Here is an 18,201-nt window from a genome sequence, read left to right on the forward strand (position 1 = left end):
TGGCAACTATAGAAGCAACCAAGGAGATTGTGTGGCTCAGGAAAATTCTTAAAGATTTTCAAGAGAAACAAGTGCATTTTACTCCTTTTTTATTGACAATACTTATGCAATAAAATTGGCCAATAATCCAAAGTTCTATGATCAAACCAAGCATATCAATACAAAGTATCATTTGATTCAACATCATGTTGAGGCCAAGACTATTCACCTACGCCATTGTTCCACAAATGAGCAGGTAACAAACATCTTCACCAAAGCACTTGGAAGAGAAAAGTTTGAAATATTCAAACTGATGCTTGGGCTTACAAACATCCCTTCAGATTAAGGGAGTGAATGTTGGCACCTAATCCTTAGGGATTGGGAAAATATTGTAAATATAAAAATAAGAATATGAAGAAACATAGGAATATTAATTCCAAGGGTCTCCCTCTCCAATGTATATATTAGTGACTCTTCTTAATAGAAATTCAAATATTCGTGGAGTTACCAAACCTGACATGACAAGTAAATTGGAAAAAACTTGTTACCTTGAAACGCCAAGGTGGTTAGGAGATATAAAAATGGTATGTCTTCTTAAAATCCCTCACAACTAAGAATGTAAGGAGACTCTTACAAGAAAAAGGTATCTAGGTTAAAACCATAAAAGATAAATGCTTTTCCTCCATCTCCTTGAAGAATTGAATTTAAACCCTTCTAAAAAATTCCAAACTCCTCGATAATTTAGAAAGCCATTGTCTCATCATTTTCATTGATTGAAGTATTTGATATAGGTAGTTGGAAAACAAGATAAGTTCTATATCATTTTAAATCCATGGGTTGGGAAGGAGTCACATAAGCTACTAGCACCACTCGTCCAAGACATAATATCCAAAGGGGTATACCTAAGCCATATTGATATGGGCCTAGCGGTGAACAATCATCATCAACATTGGTTCTCATGGAGAGACCTAGAACTCAACAAGGATTTTAAGAAAAGATAGTGTTTTTGCTTAAAATGTATGTTTTAATAAAGGAAAAAGAAATGCTCTCTTTTTTGTATGAAGACCACTAGAGACATTGAAATACCTATCAATGTTAGTACAGATGATCTTTAATAAAATTATTAGATTTTTTCCTAAGGAAAAGGAAAAAAAAGAGCAACGATTCTTAGTTATTGATTTTAATTTTTCAAATATGTAGATAACATTTATTTGTTGATTTTATTTACTTTTGATGGTGTAAAAAAATGTAGTTCATTAATTTTTATATTAGGTATTGAAATGCCATGATGAAATAAGATGGATTTTTTTTTCTCGTGTGATAGTATAATGAACTCTTCAATTAAATTTATGAGTTTTCTTTAATGAAAAATAATTCATAATCTAGGGGAGGCAAGTGTGAGAATGATTTTCTATAATATTTATGGAAATTAGGAATTTAATTATGCTTGAGGACATGTCAATGCAACAAATAATGTCGCTGAGGCAATGGAAATTTATCAAGGACTAGTGTTGCTCAAGGACCACAAGATAAGCTATGTAATAGTGGTAAGGTATTCCATTATCATCATTTGACACTTGCGTTGTCAATATTCTCCACGGTTCTTTCACCTTGCTCAAATTATTCACAAAGTTGATCCATTAGTAAAGGAATTTCAAAAAAATATGCTCTTTCAAGTTCTAAGAACCTATAACTCTAGCTCTCCCATTTACTTTTAGAATTGCATCACTTAACTCAAGAGCCAATATGGGGATTGAGTTAAGTGATGGAATTCTAAAAGTAAATGGGATAGCTTAATGTACATGATCCTCGATTTATTTTACATCATTTATACTATGCCACTTTTATCCATGTGTTGTTTCATGCATGCAATATATGGGGAGTTAAAGCTCCCACAAAGCTCATTAATCTGATACTCCTCATCAACATTGGGTGTTATCTATAGTACAATGATGAGGTAGTGTGTATTTTAATTGGTTTGTTCTTCTATAACACTATAGTTTAGCACTCTACTTCTAGATCCTTTAGCATTGTAATGGCAAGTCTAGAGCCTTGTAGTAACAATTTAAGGGTTGTGGATTGGTTGTTTGGTGGTTTTGGTGGTGGTTCAACTAATTGTCTATGCAATCTCTTGGACTGTGTTTATGAGGGATTGATTTGACATTGCAACACTCTTGTGGTAGACATGGCTCATTGTCACCATTAAAATGGACATTGTGTGTTGTGTGATTTAGAAGAGGTTAAGTGTGGTATCAATAGATGTGAGTGAGCATATTCGTAAGTATAATATTCTCTAACAAAATCCTCTCACAAATGGACTTTATGGAAAGAGATTTGAGGACACAAGGCCACTATGGAAAACAAAGTTAGGCATCAATGTGCAATTGTATATTGTCACACAATGATTGACTCTTGCACAAATGGAGTAAGAATTCACAACACTTGCGTATATGCACAATGGAAAATACTTGGATTTGAGAACAAAATTGAGCTCTTTACATTCATTGGTCTCATGCATTGTAGTGCATCTCTAGCCCCTAAAAACAGTAATGTTTCCCCCTTCCACACACCACCCCCTTCGTTAATTTCTCTCTCTATGGGATTCTTCCCAAAATCGTTCCTCACAAGTTGAGGATGAGACCTCAGAGACAAAACATACTTCCCAATGGAAAATGGAGGATGTTGTATGTGAGGTTAGCATAGTGGAACTAAGGTTAGCATATTGGAACTAGCAAGACGAGGATATGCACCTAATGTTACACACTTTAGAGACCCATGTTGGCATGAATGTTGTAGCCCTTAGTGAGCCAATTTTTGGTCAATTATTGTGTTAGTTATGCTTTATCAAGTTGCATTTTTTGTATGTTAGTGTTTATCACAATATGCTTGTGAAGTTTATAAGCATAGGTTATGGTTAAGGCCAATTACAGGAGTTTTAAATGAAGAACTCGTTTTCTTCAATCTTTATGGTTAGCAAGTTGCAATTATTTTCACAATGTCTTGTATTTAATTATAATTTATTTATTTTTATTTTTTCTAGTTAAAGGTTCAACCGTTATAATTGGTTTGGTCTACATGGAAGTGATCAATAACCCCTCGGTTGCTACTTAGGGGTTGATGCCTTTCAGTGAATGCAAGGTCCTCCTTCTACATTTGGGCTTGGTCACCTCGTTGACGTAACCTAGTGAGAGCATCTAAACATGTCTACTAGAACTTGGACTTGAACTTAAGACCTCCTACAGCTCCTAAGAGCCAAAATAGAGTAGCTTTGTTAATCCACCTAGAAACCTAAGCCCAGCATCTTGTACTATTTAACTATCTAGTTCATTTACAACCCACTTTTTTAATACAAAAGTTACACATAATTATTAAAAAATAATATAATAATAATTCATGCCCAAATATCCTTAATATTTTAGTCAAATTGATTAATTTGACTAAATATTAATTGAGTCTCCAAGTTTTTGATATGATTAATATAACTTGTATAAGTTTCTAAATATTTTAATTAAAAACATTGTTTCCATTTTATTTAAGATTATCAAATTTAACCCTTCAATATCTCCTTATATCCTATCAAATAAACAAGTATTTATTATTCTTTACTCCAAAATTGTTTATGTTTAGATTTTCCTTTCTAAACAAAAATGTTTTAAACCTAACCAAATAAATACACAACATTTTGAACTTGCATATCTTCTTGCAAATAACAAAGAATGCTACTATTACTATGGCAACAATGTCTTCATAGAACACATTATTATAAAAACATTAATCACCTAAAAACAAAAGTTTTCATTCAATGTGTTTAAAAGAGAAAAAATAAGAATATTTAAAGGTTTTTCTCCACAAGTTGATAATATATTTTCATGTTTTTCTTTCCAATCTCTTAGCATTTTGGCAAATGCATAATTAATTTTGATATTTTCCTTTTTGATCATTGATTACATTTCACAGATGCATAATATATTTCGATGTTTTTTTCCAATTTCTTATTACATTTGATACATGGTTGGAAGTTAAGCATTATATTGTATCAAAGTCTATCATACCATCTCTACATGTCATTGGAACAAGTAAGTTTCTTCATATTAATGTATTAATATCTTTCTTAAATACCTATGTCTTTACAATCCAAAAATCATATCGACATATACTAAAAATAAGTTGGTTATTGTCACGCATGCATTAACATAATTTTTCAATCCTTTTTTATCTTATATATGTCACAATGCACAAATCATATTGTGATATACTTGAGATAAGTTGGCTATTGAGGCATCGAACCGTGTTTATAGTGTATCGTAATTTGTTTATTTATAGTCAATTTTAAATCCACTTTCTACGTTACTCATGTCATAGTGCTATAGTAATCGCTACTTTTATTAGCATGTTTATAAAAAACATGCAATCAATATATACACCTATACCTAGCAAATGCTTCACCTTCAAATGGAAAATCCCTAGCATTGATATCTAAAATGAAGCTTTATAAGCTAAATATACCATATTCATAATCGAATGGTCTAGCTCAAGTAGTAGAGTGCTTTGAGCTTCACACAGAAAATCTGAGAGTTAAATCCACAGACACACCACCTCTATTATGTGTCTCAATGTATTTAGAGGGTTGGGTATCATAATCAACTTGGACTTATTTACACTACACAAAAGGCATGCCTCACTTAATGTATTTGGACGATTGAGTGCCATAATCAGTTCTGACTACTTTCTAACAAGATTTTCTTTAAAAACAAGTCTGATATTCATTTTAAAGTCATTTTATTCGCATTTTTATTTCACAATATATTCAACTTTTAATCTCTAAGCTTATCCACTATTATGATTTTATTGTATATCTACTTCAACTATCTAATTTCGCATAAGTCAACCAATTAAAAAATTATGTTTCATCTCCTTTAGTATCTTCAAAAATGTAGTTCATGAAATGTATAATTTGTTATGAATTATTCACATAATGTTGTTGAATGCTAATAATTTTTTCAAAAAATGTAAATTGGCAAAACCTAAATTCAATATACCAATATCTAAGCATAATTGTTAAAAGAAGAGCCTTTGAAAATATATATTATAAATAAACTAAATATTCTCAACTATATAAAATAAACAATATGCATAATTCAGTCAAATCACCTCTGTTAGCACAATCTCTAGTGTCAATGTACATGTTGTCAACTATATAAAATAAACAATATACATAATTCAGTGTAATCACTCTCTACTAATTCAGTGAAATCACCTATATCAACATATTCTTTGGTGGCAATGCACATTTGCTCTATATGTCTAAAATGAGGTAGTCTAACGAAGCGTCAAAGTTGCTCAAAAAACCATGAAAATTTGGGCATAATTTTTTATAAAAATCCAACAAAAAACTATAAATCCAAGATACAATTGTCGAGCTTCAAAATTTTTGGTACCCCAGTTGTTTTTTGATGGTTCTGAATCCATTTACACTATCAAAAACACGATTTAAACACTCCTGTCAAATTTTTTTGAAAAAATATTACTAGATTCCAGTGACTTTTTGTCGTCCATACAAATTTGACATCTTGGTTACTGATGTCTTTCCAAAATCAATCTAAAACACTATATAACATATTATTATTATCCAATTTTAAGGTCAAGACCAAGCTAGACACCAAATTGGTGTATCAGACCCCTTGTTCGTGGAACATGGGACCCACCTCCACGCAGCAATTTCACTGCTAAGTCTTGGAAGGCATACATACTCTACCCCTCGGGTCGTGAACCTATAACCTCTTAGAAGGAGACACATGATCTTAACCATTAAGCTTAAACAAATAAATTTTAAAAATCAATCTTAAACCACCATAGTAATAATATGAATATTTAAAAAAAACACTGTTAACTAGCCGGAGATAGCCGGAGAAGAAGACATGGTAATAATATGAATATTTTTTAAAAAATACTATTAACTAGCCGGAGAAGACATGGTAATAATATGAATATTTTTTAAAAAAATACTATTAACTAGCCGGAGAAGACAAAAGGTAGGTAGACAAGAAAAAAAGGTAGTTTGGTATAAGAATATAATATTTTCCATAACGTAGGATTGGTTGTCAATAACCCTTTTTAACATGCTCAGTGCATAGATGTTTTATACCCCTTCCAGACCATGCAATTTTTGCAATGAATTCTTTGTTACTTTATTAGTCGTGGCATAGTGTGAAGTTAGCGTCAAGGAAGCAATTTCAATATACTCGCATACTTTAATATAGAGAATGAATGCTCAGTGCAATGCTTGAGATTGCCAAGTCTCAAAGACCACCCTTCTCTATTTTTCAAAATTTCAAATACACCATCACCTATTGGACATATTGTTCTCGTCCTCCTTCGAGCACATTGCTATTAAATTCCTAGATCCATTGATGCGCGGAGATTTTGTAAATGCCCGTAATTGCATGTCCTCCATTTGAATATTATTAAAAATATAAAATATCATTAACTTTGGAAAGACTAAGAAAACCTATGTTGTACGAGTTTTTGGTAAGTTGGTACTTCGGGTATTGGGAACAAGTATCTGGCACGATAAGTTGGTACTTCGGTTATTGGGAACAAGCATCTGGCACGATTAGAAGTTTTGTCTAAATTTACTGGAAATGTCAAGTTGGGAGTAGCAATAATATATTATATTAAAATTTAATATGAATTAAAAGCAAAAATAAAATCATTAATTTATTTCAATCCAAAATTTGTTAATCAAATTCCATCTTGCAAAAAAATATGTAAAAGATTGAACTTTGAAACAGTGCCAAAAAAAATCAAAATATTAATCTATCAATGATTTTCCAATCAAATTACTTCCCAGCAAAGAAACATGAGGAACTCCCAAACCGAAACAAAAAAAAAAAAAAAATTGTTATTTCTCGATTATTATGTGATTTTATGCAATGCTATATTATATTCAACTTCGAAATTCAAGTTTGGAAAGTTATAAAATGAAATTAACACATTATTCTCTCTCTGACCATCATTATAATTCGTTGAATCTTATCATTAAAGTTTCAAGATAGGCTTTTCAAGAGAGTAGACTTATATGCAATTGTTGAAATTCAAAATTTGCAACAGACCCTGCCAAGGAATGACCGACAATTGTCTATATTTTGTTGAAACCTTTGCTACATATCCACCTTTGCTACATCTCCACGTCTTTGTTGTTTTACAGAGTTCATGTAGTGCAACCCCCTGACTTGGCATGTATCACTTGGAAAATAAACAAATAGTACCTTCCCTGCCTAAAATAGGTACCCGAAACATCAAAATTTGCTCAAAATAAGTAGGCGAAATGTCAAAATTTGTTGTAGTGAAGTTCCCGAAAAGCTCAAAAGTACCCATTGAAGCTCTTGGCGATTTTGGAGCGTTTCCTACAAGCACCCAAGCTCCCAGCAGCAAGGGTGCGTGGAGTACGTGCTCTCCAATGCCTGGGAGCGGTACCCATGTAACTATGAAGAAAACCCTCTTTGGTATATTAGTGGTATCAGTTATCTTCTATGGTTGCAAAATATGGGGGAGCAACATGCCAAACCACAAATGACGACAAATAGAAAGAATTCAAAAGCAGCTTACCACAAGTAGTCTCAAAGTCAAATCAGCGGTCCCATATGATATCCTTTTCGCTGAGGCTGGTATGTTTCCAATTGAGGTGTCAGTGATCATTCATTTGCTAAGTTATCTGAAGAAGGTTGAAAATATGGATAAGCACCGGTGGCCTAAATTGTTTGTTGAAGAACAGCTAAACCACCGAAAAAGAACATGGATGAAACAAAACAGAAAGTGGTTAGGCAAACGGGACATAAATCTGCATGATTGCCCTTACACTAAAGAGGAAATAAAAAAGTGGGTGTTAGAAAAATTTAGGACTGCCATGTGGACAAAACAAAGAGGCAAAAAGAAAGCATATTATTTCAAAGAATTTAATCCAACGTGAAAACATGATGATAAAGAGTATTGGAGTTCTTCAATGAAGGGAACAGCTAAAATTTGTTCCACTGAGGACTAAATCCCATCATCTAAGATGTGAAACTGGTAGATAGGCAATCCCTAAAGAACATTGGGAAGAACGAACTAGCATTTTTTGCAACAAAGGGGTGGCAGAAACAGAATGGCATTTTATCAAAGAGTGTGCAGTATATGAAGTTATCCGTCGTCAGTTTGATAGCAGCCTAAAGGTGAACAGTCTCAGTGAACTTTTTGAGGAAACAAGGCTTCACAAAACAGCGAATTTATTATTCAAGCTCCATAACCGCAGAATCAGCCTAGAAAAAAATCTGAATATGGATTACGTGATAGTGGGTGGTCCCTTAGACCGTGAAGTCATCAGTTTGATAGCAGCCTAAAGGTGAACAGTCTCAGTGAACTTTTCGAGGAAACAAGGCTTCACAAAACAGCGAATTTCTTATTCGAGATCCATAACAGCAGAATCAGCCTACAAAAAAATCTGAATATGGATTAAGCGATTGATTGTGGGTGGTCCCTTAGACCGTGAAGTCTCGTGGACATCACTAAAAGCAATTTCATTGTCCGCTAGGTCACTTTAGCCCAAGGATACAAACAATTAGATGCAAGGTTTAATAAATCCTTTGAAGTGGCCAACCCTAGTAAAGGTATTATTTACATCTTCTTCAGGTAGCTGTTTTATAGTGCAAACCCAACCGTCATTAAAATTGGTAGTGTCGAGAGTGAAACAGCACCTGGAGATTTTGTGATGTTATTTTGCATTCGCCTGTACGTCAACCCAGTGAATCTGTGTCTACAAAGTTGTTTAAATATGTTTAATAGATTTGAAAATACAGTTCAGTTTTTCTATGAAAATCCCAAGGATATTTTAAGTAGCCTAATATTAAAATGTGAATATAATGCATTACGGACCAGCTAAAAGGTCAAGCAGACAAGCGCCTTATTTGACAATATCATTAACCATTTTAGTAATAAAACTTTTACAGAAGTGCTAACACCGACATACAACTGTCGCAGATGAAGCTGTTTCTCCTTGAAAGAGACCGATCTAGGACGTTAACAATAATAACTCAACGATTGCCTACCAAACAGATTTAACCATGGCGGAATTAACAATAATAACTCAACGATTGCCTACCAAACAGATTTAACCATGGCGGAATTCACAGTTCGACCCCTTTCTACAAAAACCTCTTTCATGAAACCTACAAGGAGTATCTTTCTTTGAATTTCTAGAAGGCCGAAAACCATCATTGGGAGGTCTATTATGAAACTTTCCAGCAGAACCTGAATCATGACAACTTGTTTGAGTACTCCAAGGTCTCATCCCTGCAACTTTTCCCATTTCACTATTTTCAGTTCTCCCAGATGCTTGATCCCAACCTCCACTACCTCCCCATCCTTCAGTTGAACCACTACCCCAACCTTCACTTCTAGTTTTGCAAGCTTCACCAGTTGACTGGGTTGTCCATGATTTCTCCGAACTTTGAGGTGCACCCCAGCATTCATTTGTAGATTTACAAGCCTCAACTGCTGAAACTGTAGCACACAAGTTTTCCGAACTTGAAGGTGCACCCCAACTGTCTGTTGTAGAGCTTGGAGCTGGAGCAGAAAACAGATTTTCAGAGCTTCGGGGATCACCCCAATTTTCCTTTGGGCATTTGGGAGTATCGACAATAACACTTGCAGATGTTTTCCACGGGTTGTCGGAACATTGGGTTGTCGTTGCAACCCAACCTTCAGTTGGACCTCCACTCCAATCTTGACTTGTAGATTTAGGAACTTCAACAGTTTGAGAAGACAGCACAATTTCAGAATTTTGGGATGCACCCCAACCATCATCTGGACCTCTATCCCAACTTTTATTTGAAGATATTGGAGCTTCAGAATTTTGGGATGTACCCCAACGTTGGTTGGTAGACTTGAGGACTTCAACTAAATTGGTTGATGAGTCTTTCCAGGTATTTTCACTAGGTTGCAGTGTACCCATTCCTTCAACATGGCCACCAACCCATCCTCCCTTCACAGAATTAGATGTTTCAGGTGTCTTCAAGCTTGACCACATACTTACAGAACTTTTCGGCACACCCCAACCTTCACTAGAACTTCCACCCCAACTTTCCTTGGGACCTCCAAGCCAACTTCCATCCGAAGACTTGGGAGCTTCAACAGTTGACGGAACTGACAACATACCTCTGGAACTTTTGGGTGTAGCCCAGACTTCATTAGTACCTCCACCCCAACCAGCATCTGCAGATTTGGGGGGTTCAATAGCAGAAGGGGCTGCCCATGATTTTTGAGAACTAATAAATGGGCCACTCAAACCCTCATTCGAAGACGGAGGAGCTTCGGCACTTGATGGGGCAGTCCATGTATTTCCAGAACTTTGGGTTGCACCCCATCCATCATTTTCTGATTTTCCAAGTTTTTGAACGCCGTTGCTGTTATCCCACCCAAAAGATTGATGATCGGTAGTCGTTGTCAACTCACCATCATTGGCAGAAGATCCACAACCAGTATCCATCTGCCAAGTTGACCGAGGAGAGATGTTGTTCCTTTCTGAACCCATCCATGTGGATACACCATTCCCTCTCCAACCAGCGTTAGGATTTTTCCCACCCACAGCTACTTTATTCACCATGGAAGTTTGATTCAAGTGACTTTTAGCTTCCCAAGCATTGGAATCCCTCCCAAACTTACCGGTAAGTGCATCGGTTAACAATATTGAATCATCTTCCTTCTCATGTGTTTTCCAGATTCTCAAATCTATAGGGAAAAACCCAGTTGTGTTCCATTTCCGAAGTTGGAACATAGAAAAGGGTCCTTGAATTTTGCCAGTAGGGTCCTTATAGTGCCACACCTTTTCTGTTTCACTGACCTCCTCCTTCAGATCAGGCCTGGTTGAGAATTCATCCACAATGGTTGATGATGTGTGTATCTGACTCTCATTTTGCTCTTGCTGCAAATTTGAGCTTGGATCCAGGATAGCAGTTCCAGCATATGACCCAGACCAACCAGTGTTGCTATCATCACTTTTTTTTACAGAAACCGTTTGGGACTCCCAACCACTAAATTTACGTTCATTTCCAGCTTTCTCTGTCCCCCAGTTCCAACTTGTACTTTTGTTGTTTTGATTATTATTTTCATTGTCATTATGAGACCAACCATGACTCTCTGCAATGCCAGGCCCCCTCTCCCCTGCAGACTGCCCCCATGAGGATGTATTTCTTTTACTATTATCCAAAGTCTTTGTTGAGATTTGATGGCCACCATCCCACCCCTTCTTTGATGATCCTTTGTCCCATTGATTAGAATGTGCACCTGTATAATAAGGAGCAATGTCAGCAAATAAAACGGTTCGGCATACTAGTCGCTAACAGAAACATCCACTAAAAAATTCAGAATGTCTAACCCAAAAAAGAATCAAACCTTGGTTGTTATCTGCAGTCTTCTCCTCATCTGAATCATAACCCGGATCTACATTTGGATCAGCAATCACATCTGGTGTTTCTTGTAATTTTCGAGCACGCTCATCAGGGCTGCTTAGCAGCTGCAACTTCTCTACACATTCTCTTAGCGTGGAGCAGAACACAAATGTTAAGGAATGACAATAATTAATAACAATACACAACCACACCAATAATTTACAAAGCAACATCTTTAAATATATGGATTATCAAGTATGCTTCCTTTGTGTCATCTGTTTCCATCGTTTTGGGCAGAACATAATATCTTGGGAAACAGATGCAATGTTTAAGTTGTGAAGGAGATATGAATTGACAACATAAAATATTTGTAAACTTGAATATAAATTCCTAGTCATAGATTCAGAAGATATTGGATGTCCGAATCTACAAAACTGTTCTGGAAGCTAATAGGAGATAGATATATACTCTATATTTTCTATGGAAAATAAATAATAATTGTGTTATATTGAAAATAAATAAAATGTGTTTAATATCTACGAATCATGATATAATTATCATGTATAATTATTTACTGTTTGTCCATTCTATTCAAAAGGGCAACAGATTACGTAGTTAACTAAGCGTTCTAATATTGTGCCAAAAAGTATTGGAATCTGACCAAGGGAAAAGGATGGGGTTTTGGCCCTCAGCCAGTCACTTTTAAATTTGTAAAGTGTAATCACTTTTGACATTAATCATATTCACTGTTGCCAATCGAGGCTTCACATTTTGTCTTTATGATGGATTGATTGATGTGGTTCATGCAACAATGCAGTTACTGGAAGAACTGGGATAAATGGGCGTATACTGATGACATATGGCCATGGATCCATTTGTCCCTAGGTTGCAAACATTGACTGTAGATATCTCATAACAAAATTTGGAATTCATTCACGTTACACTTTGTGACTTTAAGTTACTGGTTCAATTTCCATAGTGACTTGAACCTGTGCAAAGAGCCAGTTGGTTTGTCAGATTGTCTGTGGTTCAAATTGGAGATCAACATAATGGTGACGCATCACCAGTGTCATTCATATGGATGCCTGTTAATTTAAAACTTTTTCCATCTCAATTCAATCATTTAAGTCCAATTTAGACATAAAAGCCTACAGAATACGGTGAAAGACTACAAACTTCCCTGCTGATAATAGTTATCCCATGCCTAACCGAGCCTTCTTCCTTCTTTTGCAAGAGTCGAAATAAAATAAATATTCGCATATGAACTGGGAAAACATAAATTTGACAAAACTACAATAAAAAGAACTCCGACCACCAAAGGTCTGACAAAGGCATACTGAATCGTTGATCATTTTTGTAGGGCAAACAGTTTGATTAGAATTGTTCAACTAACTTAAATTCTTAGCCATGTTGTCAAATTGCCTTTTTATTACAATCAGGTTGGTTATAAACTAGCCTTGACGACATCTTTGCATAAGAAATAAATTCAATTGAGATTCTTTAGCATTCATGGTCAAGATTCACCATAATATAGGAAAAGATACAAGTGCAGTTCAAGAAAAATGGTAGGATCTGAGTTTATAAAGAATTATGAATAAGGTGAAGCTTGTGGCCTACTGTCCCCACTTTCACCATCAAGTCATCTAAGGCCGCTTTATTCCAAAAGCGTTGTAATATTTTAAGTCCATGTCATTTAAGAAGATAATATTCGCTCAATATCAGGCAGCGGCTCATGGATAGTTATACCTTAAAAACTTCAATCGAAATGCATGCAAAAGAAGCATGCCTTCTTTGAAAAAAAAAGGTGGTTGAATGTTTCAATTCGTAAATGGCACATGAAAAGAGGTTTCATTGCCTTCACCATTCTGCCATATGCCATTTCTAATTGGGAATTTACATGCAGTCTGCCAAAAGGCACCAGCATTATTGGCTGTGCAATGATAAAGGCAATTTTCCTTCGGCCATAATGAAGCTTTTGGTCAAAGCAAACCTTTTTAAAGGTTGATTTTGTTGAGATGATCAACAAGCTTGAAAATTAGGAAGAGAAAATGGCTCGAAAGAAAATAAGGTTACAGGCTTTCTTAATAAAAATAACAACTATAATGGTTCTCAAATGTCTCGAAAACATCAAAAAAATAAATACCCACAGTAGAAATTTTCTAAGGCATCAAAATCTCAATAGCGTCCAAAATCTGCCAGCCTATTTCCATCATATACCAATTTTATTAATGCTAGAGCTTGACTGCATAATGCATAATCTCATTGGAAGCAAGATCAAGTGTCGAGGTGCACTATATACAGATGGGTGTCAAAAGTTATAACTAAGCAGGCAGGGTATGATCATGTGTGATTGAAGGCATGAGACAACAAAAAATTACACTGCATTGAAGAGTACAGAGAAGCCAGAGTTCCGGATTATAAACCATGTAGTAGCTGTTTACCACAGTTCTGAATTATAAACCGGACTTTTTACCCTTTTGTTGCTGTTGACATACATTGTATGGAAAATATATATATATATATATATATATATAATGCTGTAACGAATAAAAAATATATAAATAATAAAGATAAATTTTAATAATGATTAGTTAACTAGTAATTAGGTTGAAGAGGCATGTCTAAATGAGACATGACTCTTCATGAAGAGACGCTTGGTATATAAGCAAGCCTCTCGTTCTCATTTGTAAATCATTCTTATCCTCATGGATATCTTTATATTCCAAGTCTTCTGAAGTAATTAATTTATAGAAGGAACTTTGTACGCTTCATTTGGTTTCAGAGGAGTTCGGTCCTCTAGGTTGCTTAACCGGTGCACATAGCTCGTTCTTCGATCCAAGTCTTTGGCTATCGACTCTTTGTCAAATTTATTGCTGTTACAGTTCAAGCGTTTGGCTAAATATTTGGGAGTTTCTCCTTTTCTCCATTTTTCTAGGCCTTTGGCCATATATAAAACAAAAAGAGAAAAGAATTAAAATATATATATATTAGATATAGATATATATATATAAGTAAACAACAAAAAAAAAAGTAAAAGAAAAAACAAAACAGGATACAAAATCTCATACCAAGTATATTTAAAACTTTTTACGTAGAGAAGCCCGTGGTTTTAAAAACAACCCATGTACATTTTATTTTTTACGTGGAGAACATTAGAACATTTTAACGGAGCTTTTAAAAACAACCCATGGTAATAGCCTGTGGTTTTAAAAACAACCCATGTACATTTTACTTTTCACGTGGAGAACATTTTAACGGAGGTTTTAAAAACAACCCATGGTAATAGCCCATGGTATTTTAACATCGTGACCGTGTCATATGAAAAGACGTGACCTTTATATTTATCAAGTGGGGTGACATTAAAAATTTATCAAGGAAGTAATTAAGTATATAAAAAAGGGGACCAATTTATTATTTAAAAAAAGAAGTGAAACTATTATTATTATAAGATAATAAAGTTTTTTTGAAAAGGGGTCTTAATATAAAGAAATACATACATATATAGAGGGCAACAATATAAATGAATATTTTTTTAATAAAAGGGTATTCAAGTTTTAACAATCCACATTAAAGGAGAATATTTGGAAAATATATATAGAAGAAATAAGTGATATTTTATAATAAAAATAGCTCCAGTTGACATATTGTTTACGTAAAAACATCAAGGCAAAAATGGAGACTAGTAATGAAAAGTTTCCTGAAACCCGTATTACATGTGTTTACACACTATTTAAAATCAAAGGATCACTCGCAGGAAGAGACATCATAATCTCTATCAGTCCTACTAAAAGAAGTAATTATGTTAGTCCTAAATGTGCTAATCAATTGGTGATTCATGAATCAAATATAGTTGAAACAAATATTTTTGGCAAACAATACGATATAAGCAATCTACACATAAATATTGGAGATTATACTTTTACCTCACAATTCACCGTGCAAACCTTATCTTTTAATGATAGTGACATTGTTTTGGGATCACCATGGATGAAAACTCTAGGTTCCTTTATTCTAAATACTAAGAAAAAGTTTTTAACATTTTCTTAGAAGAAGAAGAAAATAACACTCCAAGATGTTATACTGAAACCTAATTTAGTAACGCCAGAAGATATATTGGATATTTCAAAAGTAATTTCTCAAGAAGGTAAAAAAGTATTACAAAATATGCAAAATGAAATTGACAAAATCACTATTGACAAAAATGAAGAAGTTTCTCGACTTAAAAACCATAGTGAAAAATTATTGACGCAAATTAAGAAACTTAAGAAGGATAAGAAGTCATTAGAAAACAAGGTACAACAATTTATCGAGAAAGAAGTATCAAATGTAGGAATTCAAGTTGATGACAAAACAACAAATACCGATCCAGTGAATATGACAACTCAAGAAGACAAGTCAGTTGAAGAAACGACACACGTAGATGTTGCAGTTCAGACAATGAACATCCCAAGTGAATGTTCCATAACCATCTCAACAACATCTTTGCCAGAAGAAAATATAAAAATTGGCACATGCCCAGTAAGGAGAAATCAAACCAAAAAAGTTCCATATCGGCATCCGAATCATGAGAACAGACGAATCAACCATGCTACATATTTGAACCAGTCAGAACCGAAACAACAAACTGATGTTCTGGATAATAGTGATGTAATCTCAATCCCGTCTTATGCTAACAAGTCGTTACAAAATTCCAGTGATCAAAATACCATACAGAAGATTAATCTCGGATGGTCTGATCCCTTCTCAGTGCGACAATTTTGTTTGTCACTAAGAAGATCATATCAACTTGTATCGACGAGGATGACTATTCCGAGACAGAAAGACTTTCAAAGCCGAAAAAGAGATCAAGCCTTTTTTCATCGACAAGCTTTGAGGACAAAGCTCTTTGAGGAAGGAGGCAATGTAACGAATAAAATACATATAAATAATATAAATATAAATAATAAAGATAAATTGTAATAATGATTAGTTAACTAGTAATTAGGTTGAAGAGGCATGTCTAAATGAGACATGACTCTTCATGAAGAGACACTTGCTTGGTATATAAGCAAGCCTCTCGTTCTCATTTGTAAATCATTCTTATTCTTATTCACACATTTAATATATAATATTTGTATCCTCATGGATATCTTTATATTCCAAGTCTTCTGGAGTAATTAATTTATAGAAGGAACTTTGTTCGCTTCAAATGCTTATGATATGAATAGTGTGTATAATTATTTATTGTGTCGTCTATTCTACACAAAAGGCAACAGATTGAGTAGTTCCCCAACTGATTTAAAATTGTACCAAAGAAATGTATCAGAATTTAGAATCTCATGGAGGAGCGAGTTTCAGCCTTCGTGTAACAAATAAAATATATAAATAATATAAATATAACGTAAAAGATAATAATCATAAATAATAGTTAGTTAAGCTAGTAATTAAGGTTGAAGAGGCATGTCTAATAGGACATGACTCTTCATGAAGAGACACTTGCTTGGTATATAAGCAAGCCTCTCGTTCTCATTTGTAAATCATCATCATTCATTCTCATTCATATTTAATATAATATTTATATATCTATTTCTGCGTATCAGAAGTTTTATACCAAATGAAGCGAACAAAGTTCCTTCTACAGATTAATTGCTCCAAAAGACTTGTAATGTCAAGTTATCCATTGAGGATATAATTATTATATTAAATATGAATGAGAATGAATGATGATGATTTACAAATGAGAACGAGAGGTTTGCTTATATACCATGCAAGTGTCTCTTCATGAAGAGTCATGTCCTATTAGACATGCCTCTTCAACCTTAATTACTAGCTTAACTAACTATTATTTATGATTATTATCTTTTACATTATATTTAAATTATTTATATATTCTATTCATTACACTTCGGCCAGCTGCCAGCCACTTCTGATATGTACAAACATTTTTGGTATTATTAATATTGTCTTGTGCCAATTGAAATTTCCAAATTTGTCTTTATGATGGACTGATTAGCATAGTTTGTTCAGCAATGCAGTTACGGGGTGGATTGGGATTACTGGGCAAATAAAGGTGACTTTTGGCCTTATAGGTCCTTTTTCCCCTAGGCTGCAATTGTTGAAAGGAGGTATCTCTTATCGACATTTGCAATGTATTTACATTCCACTTACAGTCTATTGTCTTAAGTTACTAGTTCAATTCAATATTCATTTGGACCTAGGCAAAGGGACAATTTGCTTGAAAGATCACAATACCGGAAGTGTGGAACCCATAAAACAATACACCTTAAGGCAACTTACTGACTTTGTGTCCAGATGTCTATATAATGAAAAATATGCAAGTAAATATTATTTCTGTGGCCAGGGCTTAATCAAGATGTAAAACTCTTGGAGAAAATCAGCTTGCAGGCTTTCTTAAATAAACCTAATAACTATGATGGCTCTCAGATATCTTGAACACATGAATTATATAAATATCCCACACTAGAAATTCTCAAAGGCGTCAGAATCTCAATAGAGTTTCTGAAAGCTGCCAGCCTACTTCCATCATATACCAATTTTATTAAATGCTAGAGTTAGACTGCACAATGCATAATCTCAATGGATGCAAGATCACATTTCGAGGTGCATTATATACAGATGGATGTCAAAAGTTATAACTACGCATGCTGGGTATTATAATCTGTGTGATTGCTGGCACGGAACAATAAAGCATTACACTGCATTGAAGAAGACACAGAAACCGGAATTCTGGATTATAAACTCTCTGGTAGCTGTTTACCGAAGTTCTGAATTATAAACTGGACCTTTTACCATCTGGTAG

General features: G+C 34.3%; 1 protein-coding gene across 1 annotated transcript in view; it reads right to left on the reverse strand.

Moving 5' to 3' along the window:
* Nucleotides 1-8,767: 8,767 nt before the first annotated feature.
* LOC149168013 (zinc finger CCCH domain-containing protein 19-like) overlaps nt 8,768-18,201 on the reverse strand; it is a 121,901-nt gene continuing 112,467 nt past the window's right edge. The window contains exons 9-11 of the mRNA XM_089433294.1: nt 11,407-11,555; nt 9,112-11,298; nt 8,768-9,058 (exon numbers count right to left, since the gene is read on the reverse strand). Coding sequence (XP_089289420.1) covers nt 9,125-11,298; nt 11,407-11,555 — 2,323 coding nt within the window. The 3' untranslated portion in view covers nt 8,768-9,058; nt 9,112-9,124. The remainder of the gene's footprint in view (nt 9,059-9,111; nt 11,299-11,406; nt 11,556-18,201) is intronic.

Source organism: Pinus tabuliformis, chromosome 5_1 (genome assembly GCF_031772625.1).
Source record: "Pinus tabuliformis cultivar Carrire ecotype Pingquan chromosome 5_1, CPIR1, whole genome shotgun sequence".
Lineage (NCBI taxonomy): Eukaryota > Viridiplantae > Streptophyta > Pinopsida > Pinales > Pinaceae > Pinus > Pinus tabuliformis.